Source organism: Protopterus annectens, chromosome 3.part1 (assembly GCF_019279795.1).
Source record: "Protopterus annectens isolate FY-2018-M chromosome 3.part1, PAN1.0, whole genome shotgun sequence".
In the NCBI taxonomy this organism is placed as follows: Eukaryota; Metazoa; Chordata; order Ceratodontiformes; family Protopteridae; genus Protopterus; species Protopterus annectens.
Window position 1 is genome coordinate 1,833,730,541 of NC_056732.1, and position 17,425 is coordinate 1,833,747,965.

The 17,425-nt window shown below is 44.7% G+C and overlaps 1 protein-coding gene across 1 annotated transcript in view; it reads left to right on the plus strand.

The window, feature by feature from the left end:
* LOC122797897 (putative postmeiotic segregation increased 2-like protein 3) overlaps positions 1–13,338 on the plus strand; it is a 198,701-nt gene extending 185,363 nt beyond the window's left edge. Inside the window, exon 4 of the mRNA XM_044066416.1 lies at positions 13,213–13,338. Coding sequence (XP_043922351.1) covers positions 13,213–13,338 — 126 coding nt within the window. The remainder of the gene's footprint in view (positions 1–13,212) is intronic.
* Positions 13,339–17,425: the final 4,087 nt, after the last annotated feature.

Below are 17,425 nucleotides of genomic sequence, written 5' to 3' on the forward strand. Positions count from 1 at the left end.
AAAGGCAAAGACTAAAGCAAGGAAACAAACTCGAGCCATGTGGACAGGCTTCTATGCCCAAAAAGCAGACGCTCAAAATGGCCGAAGACTTGATTACCTTGATCAGGGGGTCCCATCCCCCTCCTGATAAAAGGCCTAGGCAAGACACTGGCTATGAATCTTCAGATCAGGTTTATATTTCTTCTGATTCCTCTTCTGATCAGGAATATTCTCTTCCCCCCCCCGTGAGGATTCTGATGCTGAAGAATCCATACCTTCAGCATCTCCTCCTGAGGACTATTCCTTTGGGGAAACCTTGCATACCATGAGGGAGCATTTCCACTGGGAGAGAAGATTTTTCAGAATCTAAAAAGAGGCTCAGGGATTTTCTTTTACTACCTCAGCACAGGCCTCTAGCCATTCCACCTGTGTTAGACATTGTAGATGTGTTTTCGGAGTCTAGTCTGAACCCTGACTCCTTACCCCCAGCTCCTGTTAAGCCTGACAGATATTACAAGGTTCCTGACTCACACAAATTTCTTTTTAAAAACCCTGCTGCTGACCCAGAAACTATTTCACAGGGTCCAAAGGGAGTTAAGGCTTCCATGGCAAAAAACCCAACCCCCTCTGACAGAGATTCAAGGGAACTGGATAGATGGGGAGAAAAAGGTTTACACATCTGCAACTTTGGCTATAAGGGCCTTAAACTGTCAATTCCATATGCTTAAGTATCAGCAACATGTCATGGGATTGCTTAAACAGAAAATGTTAAATTCTGAATGTGCAGAAAACAAGGAAATTTAGGATTTATTGTATGCAGCAGAACAAATTGGAAAGCATACTTTGCAATGTGGTTTTGATTCTTTGGAGGCCTCCTGCAGGGCCGCAGCTACGGGTTCTGTAATTAGGAGGCATGCTTAGTTAAAGGAACAAAATCTGCCTGATCGTGTTAAAGTTAAATTACTAGATGCACCTTTACAGCATGATACTTTGTTTGGTGTTAAAGCAGAAGAGATGTTTAAAGAAAATGGAGGACAAAGCTAAATCTATGCAAACTGTCAAAGATTTTTTTACAAGTACAGCCACGTAGGTTTAGTAGACACTGGCCTACAACAAATTGGTCCTTTCCTGTGTCAGACAGACCTCAAAAGGGCAGATCCAGACGCCCTAGGGGCAGATCCCAGGTGCAAGGTTCTTACAGGCCAAGCAATGCGATGCTTAACCTCCAAAGCTGTAGAAGGTAGATCACAAACATACAGAAAACAGTATCAATGACGTCCCCCTGCCTGCACCAAGCACTTATCTTCTGGCAGCACCCTTAGGGGGAACATTAGCACTTTTGCTCAAAATTGGACATCATAACCCAGGACAAGTGGGTTCTAAAACATAGTGTCACAAGGCTACAAGTTCCATTTCCATACTCTGCCAAAGGCAAACGGCTGGCCAGATCTGCCAAAAAATCAATGGGCAGAGGCACAAAAACAAGTCTCATCCCTCATGGACATGGGGGCCATTCAACAAGTATCAGAGCAAGAGCAGGGACAAGGATTTTACTCGACTGTTCTTGGTATCCAAAAAGGACAAGGCCTGGACGCCGATACTGGACCTATCTATTCTGAACACTTTCCTGGATATTCCAAAATTCAAAATGTTGACTTTGCAGCAGCTTCGGCCCATGCTGGGCAAAAATGCTTGGCTTGTGACTTTAGACCCAAAAAAAGGCATACCTGCATGTTCCAATCAGACAGTCATGCAGAAGATACAGAAGATTCAAGGCTGGTTCAATGCATTACCAATTCTCTGCACTGCCCTTTGGCTTATCTACTGCGCCCATTGTCTTTACAAAGTGCCTGGCACCAGTAATTGCATTCTGCAGACAAAGAGGAATACAAATATATCCTTACTTGGATGACTGCCTCATTCAAGCAGAGAACAAGGACATTCTTCTTCAACATCTGGCATTCGTGAAAAGACTTCTAACATGCCTAGGATACACAGTCAACAAAAAGAAATCAAAACTAGTACCCTCACAAGAGATAACATTCCTGGGTGCAAGCTTGAATACAACTGCCCAGATGGCTTATCTCACACCAGACAAACAAAGGCAACTGACTACTTATTTCAAAATGTTGGCAACAAAGGCCCAGTTATTCTTCCTACTCCCTAGGGTCCACTTTCACCCTTTACCCCACTAATGTAGATTACTGATCTCCTTTCTTTGCTCTCTGACTTTTCCTCTCTTCTACATACTTCCTCTTCAACCTTCCTATTTCTCTCCTGTTTACAAAGGTTTGCATATAATTTTAATATTTACAAGCATATTATTCCTTTTTAACTAACTACCCTAAATATTACTAATGAGTAGTCTCATCCTCAAAAAAAAAAAAAAAAAAACATTATTATTATTTCTTTTTCTTTGTTTGATCAATTTATTTTTTTCCCTCCATACTCTGATTTTCAATGTTTAAAATTGCTAATGTAATTCCAATATTAATCTTTATTGTGTATAATGTTTTGTCTGAGTTTTCCCCGGGCCTCTACTGAAAATGGACATGTATCCAGTTAGACTAGCCCGGTCAACAAATGTAAAATAAATAAATAAAATAAATAAATCTGCAAGAAAAATTCTGCAGGCTTTGGGCTTCATGGCATCCTGCATCCTATTAATTCCATATGCAAGACTGCATATGAGGAAACTTCAATGGTACCTAAACAGTGTTTGGACTCAACATTGCCCCAGCCTGGAAACAGTCATTACTCTCATTCCCTGCCTGCAACAGGAGTTTCGATGGTGGGCAAAGGCTTGTCACCAGAACAAGGGACAGCCATTCACATTACCTCCAGCGAGGCAGACACTAACAACGGATGCATCAGACTATGCCTGGGGAGCCCACATGGCAGGAAGATGCATTCAGGACACATGGTCCTCAAACCCAATGCATCTACATATCAATCAAAAAGAGATGTTAGCTGTTCAAAATGCCCTGACAGCCTTCAAGGACCTACTTCATCTGGGACAACTACTGATAAAGACAGACAACACCACCGTCATGTGGTATATAAACAAGCAGGGGGGCACACATTCTTACCCCCTTTGCAGACTAGCCATGACCTTGTGGGACACAGCTTTGACTTACCAAGTACATCTGCGGGCACAATTCCTGCCAGGAAAGGAAAATACTCTGGCAGACGAACTAAGCAGAAACCTCATGGATCCCCACAAGTGGAAGCTGGATCCACAAGTCTTCAGCATGATAACAAGGAAATGGGGATGCCCGGACATAGATCTGTTTGCCTCCCCTTTTGCACAAGGACTTATCGCAGACAAGCATGGAAAGTGGACACCCTATCTTTCAGCTGGAAAAATCTATCAGTATATGCCTTTCCTCCACTGCCTCTCCTCCCCAAGTTACTCCTAAAGGTCAGACAGGAGAAGCCAAAAATGATACTGATTGCCACAGACTGGTCATGCCAGTACTGGTATCCAATACTAAGGAACTTCTCTCTATACCCAGCTTGGACCTTACCTCAAATACCTTGTCTACTGTCCCAGCAAAACAATCAGATCATGCACAGCCACCTCAGGACATTAAACTTGGCAGCATGGCGGATAATGTAGTCATACAAAAAACACCTCTCAGTAAAGCTGTGATGGATGTCATTCTGTAAGCCAGAAGGCCTAGTACTAGAAAGTCTTATGCTGGAAAATGGAAGAGATTCTGTGCCTGGAACCAGGCACAAGGAACTGATAAAAGCTGTACCAAATATTCCTCTGATTTTGCAATACTTAACTGAGATGCTGGGCAAAAGCCTATCTTTTTCATCAATTAAAATTCATGCCTCTGCCATTTCGGTTCATTACAATACAGAGCCACCACTTTTTTCTCACCCTTTATTAAGGCAGTACCTCAGAGAAGACAAAAATTTAAGGCCTCCAAGGAGACTACCAATACCTGCATGGGACCACAACTATGTCTTAAAAAAACTCACCCTGCCTCCTTTTGAGCTAGTTGCTACTGCTGATATGAAGTTTTTATCTTGGAAAATAGATCTGCTCTTAGCAATTACTTCTGCAAGACGATTTTCAGAGCTACAGGCGCTCATGGCTGTGGAACCTTTCATCATTTTTCATCCAGACAGGGTCTCCCTGATAACAAACCCGACATTTATGCCTAAAGTAGTGTTCAGTGTGGTGCTTAACCAAGCCATCCATCTGCCAACCTTTTACTCAAATCCACAGAGCAAGGGGGAGAGAATTCTGCATTCTTTGGACATACACAGACAGCTTAGATTCTACTTGGATAGAACCAAAGCTTTCAGGAAGACACAGAGCAATTAATAGTGGCATATGCTGCAGGATCACAAGGAAAGCCCATCTCAAAGCAGACTATTTCTAAGTGGTTAGGCGACTGCATTCGTTTCTGCTACTTAGACCAGGGCAAGCCAGTGCCGAAGGGCATTAGGCCTCATTCCACCAGAGCTGCAGCCACCTCAGCAGCCTTTCTCAGGGGAGTACCAACCAGAGACATTTTAGAAGTGGCTACTTGGAGTTCAGAGCACACCTTTACGAAGCATTATCATCTGTCACTCTACCCTAAATCCAGGGCAGGCTTTGCCACTGCAGTCCTGCAGGGCCTCATAGCCACTCCTACTGCTGTCTAGTTTCAGCCTCCTAACCATAGCTTTGAGATTCTACCCAGATGCAATGACTACAACAGTGAAACACGAAGAACATAGTACAGTTGTGTACACTTACCATAAATGTAGATGTTCGAGTGTATTCACTGTTGCAGTCCAGGTTACCCACCCGCCTTCCCCCTTTTTTTCTTTTGGATCTTATCTTTCCTTCTCTGATTTATACTACCTATGTAGTGTATTTGCTTATAGATGAAGGTAAAATTTGTATTGGTGTATTTCTGATTATACTATATATATATATTGGGGACACCTGACATTTGGGGCAAGAAAAACTGAAGAAAATGGCATTGGCTGCTTCTTTTATACCCCTGACGACCTGACGTCAGGGAAGGGGCGACAGCAGCTGATGACGCAGGACCCAAGACTTTGGAATTCAGGCTGGCTGAGGGCAACCTGCCAGCAGGATTACCCAAATGTAATGACCGCAACAGTGAATACACTCGAACATCTACATTTATGGTAAGTGTACACAACTGTACTTTGCTCCCTATGCTAGGCAAAGATGCCTGGTTGGCAACACCAGATTTAAAGGAAGCATACCTGCACATCCCAATCAGGGAATCTTGCAGAAGATACCTACACTTCAAAGCAGGCTACATGCACTATCAGTTCTCTGCACTGCCCTTTGACTTATCTACTGTGCCCAGGGTATTCACAAAGTGCCTAGCTCCAGTCATTGCTTTTTGCAGGCAAAGAAATATTCAAATATACCCATACCTGGACGATTGTCTAATTCAGGGAGAAAGCCAGGACATACTTTTGAATCATCTGGCCTTTGTACAAAGGGTGCTAACTTGTCTGGGGTACACCATAAACGAAAATAAATCACACCTGGTACCCTGTCAACAAATTATATTCCTGGGAGCAAGCTTGAATACAACTTCCCAGATGGCTTTCCACAAACTAAAGGGGCTTATTGAGTAAGGTGGCAGTTGTAAAGGTACGAACAGTGAAAGGCAGCTGTGGGCTGCTAGGAGGAGTAGATAGTAACCAAGGGATTGTTTGTGGCTGTTTGTGTAACTACATACAAAGTATGAGCAGTGAAAGGCAGCTGTGGGCTGCTAGGAGGAGTAGATAGTAACCAAGGGATTGCTTGTGGCTGTTTGTATAACTACATACAAAGTATGAGCAGTGAAAGGCAGCTGTGGCTGCTAGGAGGAGTAGATAGTAACCAAGGGATTGTTTGTGGCTGTTTGTATAACTACATACAAAGTATGAGCAGTGAAAGCCAGCTGTGGGCTGCTAGGAGGAGTAGATAGTAATACAGGGATTGTTTGTGGCTCTTTGTATAACTGCATACAATGATAGGCAGCTGAGGACACCAATAGCAGGTGACCAAAGAATGTCCAGCAACAGGTGGAGATGAGAATGCAGATATCAGTGAAGTCACCTGTGTCAGTGGAATGCATACTACAACCTACCTGTGAACAGCACAGTGTCGTGCAAACATGGGGAGTTTTATAATAACACCAAAAACTGCTGAAAAATTCAAAGAAACACAATGTCCAATAGCAATTTACACACTAGGTTCCAAAGCAGACAGCAGCACAGAAACGGCCCGGTTCTCACAGTTAGCAGCACAGAATCGGCCTGATGTTCATCGTGTTACACTGCTGCAGTCATCACTGTTGGGTTATCCTGCCGTCAGGCGGTCCCGCAGTCGGCCCAAGTTCCAAAGTCTTGGTCCGGCGTCGGTTGCTGTCGCTTCTTCCCTGACGTCAGTGCGCCAGGGGTATATAAGATGCATCCAACGCCATTTTCTTCAGTCTTTCTTGCCGCGCGGTGCCCGAAGCAGAAGCAGTTTGCAAGTGCCGGTCGGCCAACTCCTGAGATTTTCCAATCTAATTTCAGACCGAAGTCTTCATAAAGCTAAGTACCCCATTGGGGAACCTTTTCTTGCCTCAGTCCGATGTCAGAAAAAGTTAACAATTGCATTTCTTGTGGGAAGCAAATACCTCATAAGGACTTTTATTCTTATTGTATTCCTTGCCTAGGCCCAGACCACAATGTCACAGGTTGTCGGTTTTGCGCTAGGTTTAATAAACAAACTATTAAACGTCGGTTTGATTTCACCCGTCATTATTTTGGTAGGAAATTTAATTATACCATGCCGTTGGAGCAACCGACGTCCGGAATGCATAAAAAACACAAAGATAAGGACAGGCAGCCGAAATCCAAACCGGATTCCGAGGCCTCTGCTAGGCCAGTCGCCGGTTCTCCGGTTTTCAGTGAGGCACCCTGACGACCGCTGATTTAGAACCCCAGGCGACATCCGATTCACAAGCGGAGATTAGCCCTACACAACCTTTACCTTTAGGCCCTTCTGACTCCATACCTGAAGGAGATTCCGGTGCAGTTGAAATGCCTTCAGTTGCTGAATGCTGAAGGTGTCTTCAGACAGACTACACTCACTATTAAATCCTATGCAAAACTGAAAACTCCTTTAAAAACAAAGAAGACTGCACAGTAGTCTCCAGTACAAGGCCCCATGCCTAGGAAACAGATGCTTAAGATGATATGCTGATAAAAGGCCAAGGCTGGAGGAGGACTACGCTTCCTCTGACCAGGTTTCAATTTCCTCAGACTCTTCTGAGGAACAGGAATATTCCTTTCCCCCTTACGAAGATTCTGATGCTGAAGAGTCTATCCCTTCTGCATCTCCCCCAGAAGACTTCTCTTTTGGGGAAACCATACATATTATGAGGGAACATTTCCACTGGGAAGGCCAGGATTACTCTGATTTTAAGAAAAGGCTCCGAGGGTTCCATTTACTACCCCAGCACAGACCACTTGCAATTCCACCTGTGTTAGACATTGTGGATGATGATTATTCAGAATCTAGCCTTAACCCGGATTCACTATCTCCTGCACCAGTCAAACCAGACAGATACTACAGAGTCCCTGACTCACACAAATTCCTGTATAAACGCCCTGTTGCTGACCCAGAAACCATTTCCCAGGGTCCCAAAGGGGTTAAAGCCTCTACTGCTAAAAATCCTGTGCCCTCTGAAAGGGATTCTAGAGCACTAGACAGATCGGGAAAGAAAGTATATACCTCTAGCTTTGAGGGCCTTAAATTTTCAGTTTCACATGCTGAAATATCAACAATATCTGATGTCTCAATTAAAACAAAAAATGCTTGCACATACAGACCAGTCAGATTACAAGGAAATGCAAGATTTGTTGCATTCAGCTGAACAAGTGGGAAAACATACTTTGCAATGTGGATTTGATTCATTGGAAGCTTCTTGTAGAGCAGCAGCGACAGGGTCTGTCATACGTAGGCATGTTTGGTTAAAAGAACAAACTTTACCTGATCATGTTAAAGCAAAGTTATTGGATGCACCCTTACATCAGGATGTTTTATTTGGTGTAAAAGCAAAAGAAGTTTTAAAGAAAGTGGGGGATAAGGCAAAATCTATGCAGACGGTCAAGGATTTTTTACAGGTTCAACCTCCTCGTTTCAGCAGAAATTGGCCAACCAAAAACTGGTCCTTTCCAGCTTCTGCCAGACCACAGAGGGGCATACAGACAACCAGAGGCCAGCCACAAGGCTCTTACCAGCCTCGACAATGGAGTGCCACAACCCAAAAAGGAGGAGAAGACAGGTCTCAAACTACCAGAAGACAAACACAATGGCTTACCCCTCAGACTACCAAGCAAAGCCCTCTTAGCAGCTCCCTTGGGGGGAAACTAGCTCTTTTTGCAGACAATTGGCACATCATCACAAAAGACAAATGGGTCCTAAATATTGTATCTCAAGGATACAGATTCCACTTTCACAATTTTCCAAGGATAAAAGGAATGCCAAACCTGTCACCAAATCAGTGGGCAGAGGCTCAAAAGCAAATCTCAGCTCTCATGGACATGAGAGCCGTTCAACAGGTTCCTACACAGGAGCAAGGACAAGGATTTTACTCAAGACTGTTTCTAGTTCCCTGAAAGGACAAAGCCTGGAGACCCATTCTGGACCTCTCAATTCTAAACACATACCTGGAAGTACCCAAATTCAAGATGCTAACACTACAGCAACTTCTTCCCATGCTGAGCAAGAAGGCTTGGCTAGTAACTTTGGACCTCAAGGAGGCATACCTGCATGTCCCTATCAGACAAAATTGCAGAAGATACCTCCAATTTATTGCAGGTTCAACCCATTCCCAATTCTCTGCACTGCCCTTTGGCTTATCTACTGCGCCCAGGGTCTTCACAAAATGCCTGGCACCAGTAATTGCATACTGCAGACAAAGAGGGATTCAAATATATCCATACCTGGACGACTGCCTTATTCAAGCAGAAAGCAAGGACACTCTATTAAAAGCATCTGGCGTTTGTCAAAAACATTCCAAGTTGCCTAGGGTACACAGTAAACGAAAAGAAGTCAAAACTAGTGCCCTCACAAGACATAATATTCCTGGGTGCCAGCTTAAATACAATGGCCCAGATGGCTTATCTCACGCCAGACAAGCAAGGACAACTGACTCAATACTTCAAAATGATGGCAACAAAGACCCAACTACCTGCAAGAAAAATTCTGCAGGCCTTGGGATTCATGGCACCTTGCATACTACTAATACCATTTGCAAAACTGCATATGAGGAAATTACAATGGTATCTGAAAAGTGTATGGTCTCAACACAGCCACAGCTTGGAAACAATAATTCCACTCATTCCCTGCCTTCAACAGGAGTTTCTATGGTGGGTTCAGGCATGTCACCTCAACAAGGGTCAGCCTTTCACCTTACCCACAGCCAGGCAAACTATAACAACAAACGTATCAGATTATGCCTGGGGAGCACACATGGCAGGACAGTGCATTCAGGGCAAATGGCCTGCAAACCAAAGGCATCTACATATCAATCAAAAAGAGATGCTAACAGCTTTCAAGGACCTCCTACATCCAGGACAACTCCTAATAAAGACAGACAACACCACAGTGATGTGGTACATAAACAAGCAAGGGGGCACACACTCCTACCCCCTATGCAGACAAGCAATGACCTTGTGGAACACAGCACTGACCTACCAAGTTCAACTACAAGCACAATTCCTGCCAGGAAAGAAAAACACACTGGCAGATGATCTAAGCAGAAACATCACAGATCCTCACAAGTGGAAACTAGATCCACAAGTATTCGCAATGATAACTCAAAAATGGGGGAGCACAGACATAGATCTGTTTGCTTCCCCCCAAAACTACCAACTACGGAAATTCTGCACAAGGACAATACCACACACTAGCTTGGAAAGTGGACGCCATCTCATTCATTTGGAAAACATTGACAGTGTATGCCTTTCCTCCACTGCCTCTTCTGGCAAAGGTGCTGCTGAAAGCCAGATTAGAGAGGCCACAAATGATACTCATTGCTCCAGACTGGCCACGCCAACACTGGTATCCAATACTAAGGAACATGGCTCAAGACCCACCATGGATTTTGCCTACAATTCCTCACCTGCTCACTCAGCAAAACAATCAGATTCTACACAGCCAGCTCAAGACTTTAAATCTGGCTGCACGGCAAATTGCCTAAATAACCAGTCAACACTTCTCTCTAAAGCTGTGATGGATGTCATTCTGGAGGCCAGGAGGCCCAGCACCAGGAAAGTCTATTCAGACAAATGGAAAAGATTCTGTGCCTGGAACCAGGCTATAGGCCAAAATCCCCTTGTCCCAAATATTCCTCAGATTCTTCAATATTTAACTGAGATGTTGCACAAAGGACATTCCTTCTCATCTATTAAGATCCACGCCTCAGCTGTTTCAGCTCAGTACAACATGGATCATCTTATATTTTTACATCCATTACTAAGAAAGTTCCTCAAAGGGGCTAAGAACACAAGACCGCCCCAGAGAGCACCAACACCAACTTAGGACCTCAACTTTGTTCTGGAAAAGCTAACACTTCCTCCCTTTGAACCAGCTTTCACTGCTGATCTAGAGTTCCTATCATGGAAAACTGCGCTGCTGCTAGCAATAACTTCAGCATAAAGAGTCTCAGAACTACAGGCCCTAATGGCAGTGGAGCCTTTCATCATTTTTCATAAAGACAGAGTCTCTTTACGAACTAACCCTTCCTTTATGCCAAAGGTGGTATCCAGTGTGGCCCTAAACCAAACCATTCATTTGCCCACCTTTTATCCAAACCTCCAGAACAAAGGGGAAAGGCTCCTACACTCTTTGGACATTCACATGCAATTACATTACTACTTGGATAAAACTAAGGCTTTCAGAAAATCTGACCAGCTCTTTGTATCCTATGCTGCAGGATCTCAAGGAAAAACTATCTCAAAACAGACTCTTTCAAAATGGATAGGACATTGTATCCATTTCTGCTACACACACCATGGGAAATCTGTGCCTGGTAACATCAGGCCCCATTCCACCAGGGCTACAGCAACATCAACAGCCTTCCTCAGAGGGGTACCAACCAAGGATATTTTGGAGGCTGCCACTTGGAGTTCAGTGCACACCTTCACCAAGCACTATCACTTACCTCTATACTCTAAAACCAGAGCTGGCTTTGCCACTGCAGTTCTGCAGGGCCTACTAGCCTCTCCAAACCCTGTTTAGTTCCACCTCCCATCCTTAGCTTTGGGATTCAACCCAGCAGTGATGACTGCAGCAGTGTAACACGATGGACATAGTACAGTTTTGTACCTACCATAAATGTAGATGTTCGAGTGTTCACACTGCTGCAGTCCAGGTTACCCTCCCTCCATCCCCTTTGAACTAGCTGGACTTGCCTATATCTTTCTATCCTATACAACCTCTGTGGTGTATTTGCTTGTGACTGAAGGTATTGTTTTATTTTTATATGTATATTTTTATATAGCAATATATATTGCCTACCTATTGAGGGTACCTGACATCTGGGGCAAGAAAAACTGAAGAAAATGGCGTCGGATGCATCTTATATACCCCTGGCGCACTGACATCAGGGAAGAAGCAACAGCAACCAATGCCGGACCAAGACTTTGGAACTCGAGCCGACTGCAGGACCGCCTGACAGCAGGATAACCCAACAGTGATGACTGCAGCAGTGTGAACACTCTAACATCTACATTTATGGTAGGTACAAAACTGTACTGTTCTCATAGTCAGCAGCACAGATACGGCCTGGTTCTTGCAGTCAGCGGCACAGAAATGGCCCAGTTCTAGTCAGCGGCACAGAAATGGCCCGGTTCTCGGAGTCAGTGGCACAGAAATGGCCCGGTTCTCGGAGTCAGTGGCACAGAAATGGCCCGGTTCTCGGAGTCAGTGGCACAGAAATGGCCCGGTTCTCGGAGTCAGTGGCACAGAAATGGCCCGGTTCTCGGAGTCAGTGGCACAGAAATGGCCCGGTTCTCGCAGTCAGTGGCACAGAAATGGCCCGATTCTCGCAGTCAGTGGCACAGAAATGGCCCGGTTCTCGCAGTCAGCGGCACAAAAATGGCCCAGTTCTCGCAGTCAGTAACACAGAAATGACCCATTTCTCTCTCCTGCCACAAGATTAAGCCAGCAAACAATTTTCTTTACAGATTGCTTAAAAGTACAAAAAACTGCGCAACTGTCTTAGTATGTTCTGTAAAGTAGCAAAACAGAAAACACTTAGCCAGATCTTGTAGAGCCTGGTATCAGGAGCATACAACTCAGTGTGTAGAAGCTCATGTAAAATGTTCTATATAACCGGTTTGTTTGTGTCTTTCGGCTTTTCCCGGTTAGGGGTCACCACAGCGGAACTCCAGTCCGCTAATGATTGGCAGTGGATTTTTTACGTGCAGAGTTTGCCAGCCCTGACGCACAACCTTCAATGAAGGTATGCCCATTCACGCATGTCTGCACACAGAAGATGCTCTAGCTGAGAATTGAACGGCACAATGTCTTGCTGTGAGGCAACAACGCTACTGCAGCACCACCACCAGTAACTATCTGAAATGTCGAAACCCACAAAAGTATGTTATAGAACACGGAGACTGAATACCCAAAAAACAGTCCAAGATAGCCACTTCTCTTAATATTCCGTTTTGTCTGAGGCATAGTGATCTTGGAATTGGTATATAAAAGTTCAGGGGATGGGCAGCTTGCCCCCCACATCAGGGTGAAGGGAAAGCTTGCCCCCCCCCCTGCAAAAAAGAAGCCAAAAGGAGAAGAGCGATCTTCAGTATTTGCTGTTTAGTTTGGTCTTTTTTTTTTTGGCTTGTTGGGACATGACATATTGGGTGCCAGCATTTCAACAGGGAGCCATTTCTTGCCCTGTATACAGTTTATTTCTAGTGTGTTTATACCATCCCCATATAGCAATCTGACTTGTACTTTTGCTATACGTTTGTAAGCTTGTCTTATTCACATTTAAGTTTTGTAGATGAGGTATTATCTGACAGACCTATAATTCCAGTTGCTTAGTTAAATGAATATATCCTCTCCTAATTTCTGACCTACTTTTGTGTTCTGACATTGTCTATAATGTTTGTATAGATAAACAAAGGAAGTCACTGAGGTAATTCCAGGGTGTGTATTGTAACCATATAATTTATGTTCTCTTTTTTTTTATTACTCAGGATATACCACTAGAACAACTGTTATCATATATTGAAAAACCGGGTGAACTTCCATTTCATGGGAAGGTAGAAGATATGACCGTGGTTCAGACAGATCTTCCTGAAGTCCCACCAAGCAGTAAGTAAATACTTGGCTAAAGAATTAGTTTGGTTTCCCACATTATATATGAGAAGAATCTGTGGTTAAACCAATGGCCAGCAGAATATCAGAACTTTTACAGGCTATTACTACAGTGTGGTCCTTATATGGATACCCTGATGTCCTTCAAGAATGCAACTGCAGTCATAACGTATGGGTTGTCCTGCCTCAGGCAGCCCTCGGTCGGCCAGATTCCAAAGTCTGGGTCCGACATCGGCTGATGTTGCATTTCTCTCCGACGTCAAAGCGGCTGGAGTATATAAGCATCAGCCGACGCCATCTTCTCCAGTCTTTCTTGCCGCGTGGTGCCCGAAGCAGAAGCAGTTCGCAAGTGCCGGTCGGTCAGCTCCTGTATTCTTCGAAACCGAAGTCATCAAAAAAGCTAAGTACCCCATTGGGGACCTTTTCTTGCCTCAGCCGATGTCAGAAATTACTGAAAAAGTAAATAATTGTTTGTCTTGTGGTAAACAAATACCTCATAAGGATTTCCATTCTTACTGCCTCCCTTGCCTTGGCCCAGACCACAACGTCTTGGCCTGTGCCGCCTGTGCTCGCTTCAATAAGCGCACTCTCAGGCGCCGGGTGGAGTTCGCTGAAGACTTTTTCGGTGAAAAGTTTGCTTATATTATGCCATCGGAACAACAGACAACACATATTTCTAAGAAACGGAAAGACCGGCACCGACCTCCTCGGCCTGCGACTTCCGCCGACTCCACGCCAAAACATACCGCGAGTGCCCCGGTTCCCTCTGAGGCGATTATTCCACCACTTCGAACCGAAGACACTGCATTACCAATACCTCCGACACCGGAGGCCACACCGACGCCAGTTATTGATTTTCCTCCGGATACTGAAACCGAGGAAATGCCCGAGACCATTGCTGTGGATAAGGTTACTCCTGCACGTGGGGCAGCTAGGCCTCCCATGTCTATGTCTATCAAGGCCTACACACGTGCTAAGGCAGCAAGCCAGGCCAAGCATCACCCTGCTAAAACCTTGCCTCAGCCTAATCCTGATGCTCAAATTATGTCCTTGGCCGCAGATTTAATTTCCCTGATCAGAGGCTCCCAGGCCCATCCCGAGAGAGGATCCCAGCCTCCTGCTGATAAGAGGCCTAGGGTTGAGCCACCTGACCCCCTTTCTTCTGATGAAGATTCTGGGGACTCTGTTCATTCTGAATCCCAGGAAGCCCCTTTTCAGACTTATGAGGATTCGGATGCAGAGGACTCCATTCCCTCGGCCTTTACTCCTGAGGATATCTCTTTTGGGGAAGTTCTGCACTCCATGAGGGAGCATTTCCAGTGGCAAGGCCAGGAATATTCTGATTCCAGAAAGCGCCTTCGAACATTCCTTAAAAAACCACAACACAGACCCTTAGCTATTCCTCCTGTGCGTGATGTGTTGGATGACCTATACTCTGACTCCAGTGTTACCTCTGATTCTCTGCCTCCGGCTCCTGCCAAGCCTGACAGATACTATAGGGTCCCTGAAACCCATTCACATTTCTTTAGGGCCCATACTGTAGACTTAGAAACTATTTCCCAGGGGCCTAAGGGTGTTTCTGCTACCACCTCCAAAAATCCTTTGCCTTCCGACAGGGAGGCAAGGTCCTTAGAGAGATGGGGGAAGAAGGTTTACACCTCTACTACCTTAACTATGAGAGCTCTCAATTGTCTGATTCATATGTTTCAATATCAGGATTTCCTTTTGGATGATTTACAGAAAAAAATAGCCTCTCCTGAACCTTTAGATAGGAAGTCTTTGCAGGAGGCTGTCCATAACTCTCAGCAGGTTAGCAATCATTTTCTGCAGTGTGGATATGATGCACTGGAAGCATCATGTAGGGCAGCTATGACAGGAGCGGTCATTCGTAGACATGCATGGTTAAGAGAGCAACCTTTACCGGATCATGTTAAGGCAAAACTTCTGGATGCACCCTTGGAAAAGAACAAACTTTTTGGTGCTAATGCTAAAGATGTGTTAAAGTCCATTGAGGAAAAAGCCAAGTCAGTTCAGACAGTCAAAGATTTCCTCCAGGTTCAGCCCCCCAGATTCAGCAGGAACTGGCCTTCTAAAAACTGGTCCTTTCCAAATCCTGAAAGATTTCAAAGGGGCAAGAACAGGCGTGCCCGAGGGAGAGGGCAATATAGAGGATCCTACAGGGGACGCCAATGGCAACCAACAAACCAAAGAGGTGACACAGGGGTTCCCCCTGCCACTCAGGGACAATCTCAATGACTTTCCTCTAACTCCACCGACCAAGGAGCAAAAAGAAGCTCCTTTGGGTGGAAAATTATCTCTGTTCACAAAAAATTGGCACAAACTGACCAAAGACAAATGGATTTTGGACATTATAGATCATGGTTACAGGTTCCATTTTCATACCTTACCAAGAAAACAAGGCATGCCAAATCGTCCACAAAATCAAAAGGCAGAGGCTATCAAGCAAATTTCTCTGCTTGCTCAGATCAAGGCAATAGAAAAAGTTCCTCAGCAAAAACAAGGTCAGGGGTTTTACTCAAGACTGTTCCTTGTTCCAAGAAAAGAAAATCAATGGAGACCAATACTGGATTTGTCCGCTTTAAACACTTTTCTCATAGTACCAAAGTTCAAAATGCTGACTTTACAGCAACTCCTTCCCATGCTGGGCAAGGGGTCTTGGCTGATTACTCTGGACCTCAAGGAGGCATACCTGCATGTCCCTATCAGACACAGCTGCAGAAGATACCTCAGATTTCTTGCAGGGCCAGAGCATTATCAATTCTCAGCATTGCCTTTTGGCTTATCTACTGTGCCCAGAGTATTCACGAAATGCCTGGCATCAGTAATTGCTCATTGCAGGCTCCAGGGGATTCAAATCTACCCTACCTGGACGATTGCCTCATACAAGCGGACAACAAACTAACCTTGACAAAAAACTTGAATTATGTCATACACTTGCTACAGGCTTTGGGATACACAGTCAACTTTCAAAAGTCAAGACTTCTGCCATCCCAACAAATAACCTTCTTAGGAGCCAAACTAGACACAGACTCTCAAATGGCTTACCTGACAGAAGACAAGCAAGAACAGTTAACTCATTACTTCAAAAGTTTAGCAAAACTCACCCAGATGACTGCAAGGAGATTCCTACAGGCCCTGGGGTTCATGGCATCTTGCATTCTCCTGGTTCCACTAGCGAGACTACACATGAGAAAACTTCAATGGTACCTAAAAAGCTTATGGTCTCAGCACAACAACAACCTAGAAGCAATCATTCCACTCATTCCATGTCTTCAAAAGGAATTTCTATGGTGGGCCTCAGCAAGCCAGTCAAATACAGGCATGTCTTTCAAAAAACCTCAGACAACACAGACCATTACCACAGACGCCTCGGGCCGTGGATGGGGGGCGCACATGGAGGGCAGATGTATTCAAGGACAATGGAATCCAAAGGAAGCACATCTGCATATCAACCAAAAAGAAATGCTGGCAGTAATGCATGCCATCGAGGCTTTTGGACATCAACTTCAACAAGGCCACCTACTAATAAGGACAGACAACACCACTGTGATGTGGTACATAAACAAGCAGGGAGGTACTCATTCTTACCCCCTTTGCAGGCTAACAATGAATCTTTGGGAAAAATCACTGAGTCTAAACATACAGTTACAATCCCAATTTGTTCCAGGCAGAGACAATGTCCTGGCGGACAGTCTAAGCAGGAATTTCCTAGACCCACACGAATGGAGGTTACATCCAGACATCTTTACACAACTAACCTCGGCATGGGGCAGGCCAGATGTAGACCTTTTTTCCTCCCAACTCAATCATCAGCTACAAAAGTTCTGCTCAAGGACATATCATCCACAAGCATGGAAAATAGATGCTCTCTCATTCAACTGGAGCTCCCTAATCATCTATGCATTTCCACCTCTGCCACTGATGACCACAGTGTTACTAAAGATCAAAGCAGAGCAGCCAAAGGGGATCCTAATAGCTCCGGACTGGCCAAGACAACACTGGTACCCACTACTACGGAGCATATGTCACAACAAACCGTGGGCCCTTCCCAAATGGCCTCAACTGTTGATT